The sequence below is a fragment of the Pipistrellus kuhlii genome, unplaced genomic scaffold, assembly GCF_014108245.1.
Source record: "Pipistrellus kuhlii isolate mPipKuh1 unplaced genomic scaffold, mPipKuh1.p scaffold_m20_p_48, whole genome shotgun sequence".
NCBI lineage: Eukaryota > Metazoa > Chordata > Mammalia > Chiroptera > Vespertilionidae > Pipistrellus > Pipistrellus kuhlii.
Window position 1 is genome coordinate 1,221,768 of NW_023425549.1, and position 6,799 is coordinate 1,228,566.

A 6,799-nucleotide genomic window follows, 5' to 3' on the forward strand; every position below is an offset into this window, starting at 1 on the left:
AGCCCCGCACAGGGGGGCTCCCCGTGCCAAATTATTTCATCCCCTCCGCGAGTGCCCTCCTTTCTCCCCTACCCGCCACTCCCCGAAGACGTGAGACCTGAGGCTCAGGGCTCCTCCAGGGCCCCCATTTGTAAACGCAGGAGCCGGGACCAGCCGGGCCTCCCAGCGGGGCGCAGCGGGCGCAGGGCTCTCCCCGCGGCAGGTGCTCGGGTCCCCGCGGCGGGAGGGCGGGCAGTGAGCGGGGTGGGCGCGGGGCGCGGCGAAGGAGGGAGGCGCGCGGGCTGGGAGTAGACTGCAGGGGGGAGGGGAGCAGAGTATTTTTGCGTTTTGACATTAAAAGTGCAATAAGACTGTCAGCAGCACCGCTCCGGCTGGGAACGGGCGGCGCGGGGCGTGGAGCGGGGCGGGCGGTGCTGCGGGCGGGGCGCAGGGCGGGCGGCGCTCCGCGGAGGGCAGGGCCGGGCCGGCAGGAGCTCCGCCCAAAGGGGCGCTGCCACCCTAAGGAGGCGGGTGGCCCGGCGTCTCATTCATTGTCTTGACAAGAGCATCCTCAGCGGCGCCTCGGCTCCTCCGCGCTTCCTCCGCCCTCTCGCCCTCCTCCCCGGGGAGGTCTCCGCCGCAGGTAAGCCCGTGGTCCTGGCCCGGAGGGACCGGAGGGGCCGGGAGGGACTGGGCACCGCGGCCCGGGCCACCTGTGGGCGGCGCTGGCACAGCCGCTGCGGGGGCGGCAGCTGTCACCCGGGATGGGGACCGAGCCCTGCGCGAGGGGAGCGCGTGGGAGGCCCATCTGCGGGCCCGGAGCGCCGAGGGGGGCAGGGTGAGGGCTACGGGGCCAAGGTGGACGTGGGGGGGGGGGTCAGAACACGTGGGGGAGGAGACTCTCCCCAGAACGGGAGCCTTTGGGTGGGTGGGGGTGGGGGCAGGGTGGGGTGAACGGAGCAGCTGCCCTAAGCTTGGAGACAGGAAGGGTTTGAGAGCAAAACAAGAAAAGACCAAGTTCCCCTTTCCGTGGTTTCTGGCCTGGTACCTGCGGTGGAGGAGGCGCAGGGTGGGGCGATGGCTTCCTGTCCTCCAACCTCCGGTTCGGGGCTCCCTGCTCCCCGAGCCCAGGCTTCTCACTGCTCCGGCCCCAGGCTGCCTCTCACCCCGACATGCTCCTCGCTGCAGGCTCCGAGAGGACCGGGTGGCGAGGGCGCTGGGGCCGCGCAGGGCAGGACCAGGCCCTAGAGTGGGGGACCTGGTGAAGCTGGGGAGCGGCTAGAGGCTTTCCCAGCAGGCAGCACGGCCCTGTCCTCCCCAGAAACCCCATCCTGTACCTGGGGGGCCAGAGGCGGTCCCCCCGCTTCTCTTGCTCTCTGCCCAGCCAGCAGGGAAACCATCCCAGCTGGACCTCAGAGAAGTCGGCTGCTCTCCCTTCCTGTATGGAGTTCCAGTGCATGTGTGTGCGTGTGCATGCGTGTGTGTGTGTGTGTGTGTGTGTGTGTGTGCGCGCGTGCGTGTGTGTAGGTGGCACTCAGGGCACCTGCTGAAGGCAGGCGTGAGGCAGAGGAGTGGGGGGAGGAGAAACCCGGACACAGGCCCCCTGCCCGCTGGTGGTGCCCAGAGACCTGCTGAGGAAGCCACCCTGACCCCGAAGAGCAGAGCGAGTGCTCCTGGGCAGGCCCCGTGCCAGTCCCTCCACGTGCCCACGCTGTGCCAGGAGAGAGGGGCCAGCCGGCCCCCGCCTTTGGGGGCTCCCCGTGTGGGTGTGGGGGACCTGGGTCTGGATGCTGAGGCTGAGGGAATCCCTCTCCACACTGTGTGCGCTGAAGCTGCCCGGTGTGAGCCATGGCAGAGACGCTCCGTCTGTCCGTCAGCCAGGCCCCTGACCAAGCGCACTGGCTGCTGCCCACACCGGCTCTGCCGCAAGGCCCCGGCTCAGGGCTGCAGAAGCAAGAGCCGAGGGTGAGGAGAAGGTGGGCCTTGTAGGTTAGCTGGGGCGAGGGCTGCAGAGGCTGAGAGTGCGAGGGTAGCAGGATGTCAGTTACCGAGAGCCGGGCGGGGAGAACTGGGTGCTGCTCTGGGGAAGTGAGCTGAGACCTCAAATGTCAGGCCGAGGGGTTCCGGGGGAGACAGGAACTGGAAGGTCACAGTGGCCCGAAGGGAGAAAAGTTCTCAACCTCTGCGTCCCCTCCCCGCCCCCCACGCCCAGGATGAGCCGCCAGGTGGTCCGCTCCAGCAAGTTCCGCCACGTGTTTGGACAACCGGCCAAGGCCGACCAGTGCTATGAGGACGTGCGCGTGTCACAGACCACCTGGGACAGTGGCTTCTGCGCTGTCAACCCCAAGTTCGTGGCCCTGATCTGTGAAGCCAGCGGGGGAGGGGCCTTCCTGGTGCTGCCCCTGGGCAAGGTGAGCCTCTGGCTGTCCTGATTAGGTGACTGTCACCAAGCTTCCCTGGGTTACAGTGTTAGCATCTGCAAAACTGAGCTGGCCTAAAGGAGCTTTACGCCTTTGCCAGCTCCTAAATGGAAACTGAGCCCCAGCTGGTTTGGCTCGGTGGATAGAACATTGGCCTGTGGTCCCGGGTTTGATTCCGGTCAAGGGCGAATGCCTGGGCTGGGGCTCAGTCCCAGTGTGGGGTGTGCAGGAGGCAGCTGATCAACCATTCCCTCATCATTGATGTTTCTCTCCCTCTCCCTTCCTCTCTGAAATCAATAAAAATGTATTTAAAAGGAGAAATGGAAATCGAGTCTGAGGGGAGATGGCATGAGAAGGATCACACAGGGAGTCCTGAGACTCATGGTCTCCCCAGCATCAGCCTGGGCCTTCTCCCCTCAGGGCACAGACAGGGATGGGCTGGGGTCTGGGTGGGCCCAGCAGTGCTCTGAGAATTGGGGCGCTCCGTGTCTGGGCCTGTCAGAGCCCTCGGGAACCCAGCAAGTTCTGCCCAGCAGCCCCCGGGCAGGGATGATAGAGGGCCCCCTTGGCCCAGCCCTGCCTGCCTCTGACCCCGTCCGTCCCCCTGCCCTGCTGCCCGCTGACCCCTACCCCCAGCACACTGCTGTGCTCTAGCGGGTGACACAGGAAGGGGAGATGGGCCCGAAGTTGTTACCAAAAAAGGGCCGATGGAAGCAGAGAGAAGAGGAAGTGGTTGTGAGGAGACTGAGAGCGGGGCCTGCTCTGCAGCAGGAAGCCCTCTGCACAGCTGTCCCCGGAAGTGGCATTTCCAAACCTCTGCTCCTGTCTGGGGCAGTTACGACACACTTCCCGGTCCCTCTCCTAGAAGGCCCAGGCCCGCAGCCCACCATTCTCACACACCTGCTGGGGGACGCTAAGCCCGTGGATGGACCCCCTTCCCCGCACCTGTCCCGGCTTTAGTCCGTGTGCCTGGATGTGGGTGGGGGCGGGGCCCTCAGGGCACAAATGAGAAACTGAGATAGAGGAACTTGGCTGGATCTAACAGGAGGCAGGACCAGCCCCACCCCCAATCTGTGCTTCCTGTGGCCCTGGGGCCGGCCCTTCGGAGTTGCCCTGATGACTCTGGCCTCGGGCAAACGGAGGACCAACTCCTCCCCCCCCCCCCCGGGCCTTGCCCCCTCTGCTTCTCCGAAGGGCTGTGGGGGGTTGCACTGGGCTCGGAGGGCAGGAGCACCTCCCTCAGAGGCCCGCTGTGCCCTCTAGACTGGACGTGTGGACAAGAACGCGCCCACGGTCTGTGGCCACACGGCCCCCGTGCTGGACATCGCCTGGTGCCCGCACAATGATAACGTCATTGCCAGTGGCTCTGAAGACTGCACGGTCATGGTGAGTGGTGGTGGGCTTACGGCGAGGAGGGGCCCCAGGCGGGGCCTGACAGCGGGAGTGCCCGACTCACTCGCCCTTCTCTGCAGGTGTGGGAGATCCCGGACGGGGGCCTGGTGCTGCCCATGCGGGAGCCTGTGGTCACGCTGGAGGGCCACACCAAGCGAGTGGGCATCGTTGTCTGGCACCCCACAGCCCAGAACGTGCTGCTCAGTGCAGGTGCCTGGGGGGGGGGGGGCGGGGCAGGGCGGGCCGGCCCCTGACAGCGAGGGGGCGGCTCCCGGCTCTGACACGGGGGCATCGCCCAGGTTGTGACAACGTGATCCTGGTGTGGGACGTGGGCACCGGGGCGGCGGTGCTGACGCTGGGCGCGGACGTGCACCCCGACACCATCTACAGCGTGGACTGGAGCCGGGACGGCGCCCTCATCTGCACCTCGTGCCGGGACAAGCGCGTGCGCCTCATCGAGCCCCGCAAGGGCACCGTGGTGGCTGTGAGTGACCCTTGACCCAGGGACCTTCACCGGCTGCCAGACGCTGTCCTCTCTCGCCCCTGCCTGGGGGAGGCCCTTGGGCGTGTGTTCGGTGCCTGGCCGACCACATCCCTTCCCCTCCAGGAGAAGGACCGTCCTCACGAGGGGACCCGGCCGGTGCGAGCCGTGTTCGTGTCCGACGGGAAGATCCTGACCACGGGCTTCAGCCGCATGAGCGAGCGGCAGGTGGCGCTGTGGGACACGGTGAGGAGACTCAGGCTCAGTCCGGGTCTATGCCCAGGCCCGTTTGCCCGCCTGAGAGGGGGTTTCCACTGGGTGGTCTGCAAGGGTCACCCCACCCCGGTTACTGCTCAGTGAAGGCACCCCCGGCCTGCCCTGGCCCAGCTCATTCTCTCCACCCGCCTCTACAGAAGCACCTGGAGGAGCCGCTGTCCCTGCAGGAGCTGGACACCAGCAGCGGCGTCCTGCTGCCCTTCTTCGACCCCGACACCAACATCGTCTACCTCTGTGGCAAGGTGCCCAGCGGCGGGTGGGGAGGGGGGCGGGCAGAGGGGGCGGGCAGGGGCACAGCTACCGGCACCCGTCGGTGCTGATCTCCCCCACCCACCACCCACAGGGCGACAGCTCCATCCGCTACTTCGAGATCACCGCCGAGGCGCCATTCCTGCACTATCTCTCCATGTTCAGCTCCAAGGAGTCGCAGCGCGGCATGGGCTACATGCCCAAGCGCGGCCTCGAGGTGAACAAGTGCGAGATTGCCAGGTGACTGCTCCCTGCCCCTGCCCGCAGCATGCTCCTGGGCAGCGCTGACCTCATGCAGTCTCAGCCCAGCGGTGCTGTGGGTGCTGCTCACCTTCCTGTCTCCGCAGGTTCTACAAGCTGCACGAGCGCAAATGTGAGCCCATCGCCATGACGGTGCCCAGAAAGGTGATGCCATGTCCCTCCCCGGGCCCTGGGCCGGGCACACCTCGCAGGGCTGCAGGGTGGTGGTGTGGCCTACGCACGCTCTTAACCAGCCCTGGTCTCGCCCACAGTCGGACCTGTTCCAGGAGGACCTGTACCCGCCCACGGCAGGGCCTGATGCTGCCCTCACGGCCGAGGAGTGGCTGGGGGGCCGGGATGCTGGGCCCCTCCTCATTTCCCTCAAGGATGGCTACGTGCCTCCAAAGAGCCGGGAGCTGCGGGTCAACCGGGGCCTGGACACCGGGCGCAGGAGGACGGCACCGGAGGCCAGTGGCACTCTGAGCTCGGTGAGAGGCGGATGGGAGGCTGGAGTCAGGATGGAAGACAGGGCGGGGAGGGGCTGCCATCGCTGTGGTCACTGACCCAGGGGAGGAGGCTGGCCTGAGGCAGCCGGACTCACTGGAAGCTAGCTGGCAGTGGGTAATCCCCAGGCCTCAGAGAGGTTTCCAGCTTGGAGGCCTGCAGCTCTCTGGGCAGTAATGGCAGGCCCCGGGGCTCTTGGCCAGGGTAAGGGGAAGCCCCGGGTGGAGCTTGGCATAATGCAGCGCTGGGCCCTCCAGGATGTCGTGTCCCGGCTGGAGGAGGAGGTGAGGAAGCTCCAGGCCACGGTGCAGGAGCTCCAGAAGCGCTTGGATAGGCTGGAGGAGACAGTCCTGACCAAGTAGACACTCTGGGGCCTTGAGCTGGGCCCACCGCATCGCCTCCCCCCGCACCTCTCCCCCCTCCCCTGCTCCTTTCCTCCCACTCCTTAGGCCACAGTGGCAGACAAATAAAATGGCTTTATTTTCTGGTACCTCCGACTCTGATGACTGTGCACCTGAGTGCCGAGTCTGGCCTGACTCTGAGCTTCTCCTCAGAAGCCTTGGGGCTGAGGGATGCTTCCAAACGCAGAGTAAACCACAGAATGGGTCTGGTGGGTGGGGGCACCCGTTCCGGTGTGGTTTGGGGCCTGCTGTTTGCAGCTGGCAGGTGTGAGCTACTCACGGCCCTAGCCTGGGGCTTCGTTAACTCCCACGTGTACCCCAGATCTGCCTTTTCTAGTTAACCACATCAGGTTACATGTAACTACCAACACTGCTGCTTGTGGGGAAATGAACAACTCGCTCCTACAGGACATCTTCCAAACTGCAGGCCCGAGGGGTCCTTTGGTAAGGAGAAAGCTTACAACTAAAGCAAAGGCCCAACCCTAGTTTACAGGTGAGGAAACTGAGGCACTGAGCAGTTGAAGGGCAGGTCCTGAGGAGCCTTCCTGTGCAGGGTGCTGCCTCTGGAGCCCTTATCGTGGGTCTCCGTGGGCCTGGCCTCTGCGACAGGGACCTGAATAACCTGTCAGGCTCCATCAAGTGGGCGCTCGGAAGTGGGTTTGATAACCACCTTAGCAGGTGACCGAGCTGGGACACAGGCTATTAGGAATAGGTGTCCTGGCCGCAGCAGCGTTTGGTTCATACCACACAGGGCGGCAAGGACTCAATGCCCATCTGCTGCCCCTTCTGCCCCTTCAGCATGCCAGAGAAAACCACCTGAGGCAGCCGTAAGACTGTCCCTGTCTGCCCATTTTGGT

At 65.5% G+C, this 6,799-nt stretch overlaps 1 protein-coding gene across 2 annotated transcripts; it reads left to right on the plus strand.

Moving 5' to 3' along the window:
* Positions 1-469: 469 nt before the first annotated feature.
* On the plus strand, positions 470-6,031 carry CORO1A (coronin 1A). Of its 2 annotated transcripts, none has more exons than XM_036412939.2 (11): positions 470-622; positions 2,192-2,390; positions 3,663-3,785; positions 3,872-4,001; positions 4,091-4,275; positions 4,399-4,518; positions 4,686-4,790; positions 4,892-5,037; positions 5,145-5,202; positions 5,310-5,525; positions 5,799-6,031. In XM_036412939.2, exons 2-11 carry the CDS (start codon positions 2,193-2,195, stop codon positions 5,901-5,903), a joined length of 1,386 nt encoding a protein of 461 aa, XP_036268832.1. In that variant the 5' UTR covers positions 470-622; position 2,192; the 3' UTR covers positions 5,904-6,031. The 2 variants fall into 2 exon arrangements, with proteins under 2 accessions (XP_036268832.1, XP_045428443.1); XM_045572487.1 differs by lacking the exon at positions 470-622 and adding an exon at positions 1,187-1,399.
* The last annotated feature ends 768 nt before the right edge of the window (positions 6,032-6,799 follow it).

Bases quoted from the DNA above. Each gene is read 5' to 3' on its own strand.
- CORO1A (XM_036412939.2), top strand. From the start codon at position 2,193: ATGAGCCGCCAGGTGGTCCGCTCCAGCAAGTTCCGCCACGTGTTTGGA. The intron at 4,002-4,090 runs GTGCCTGGGGGG...GGCATCGCCCAG, and splicing joins GAACGTGCTGCTCAGTGCAG to GTTGTGACAACGTGATCCTG. The intron at 4,276-4,398 runs GTGAGTGACCCT...CTTCCCCTCCAG, and splicing joins GCAAGGGCACCGTGGTGGCT to GAGAAGGACCGTCCTCACGA.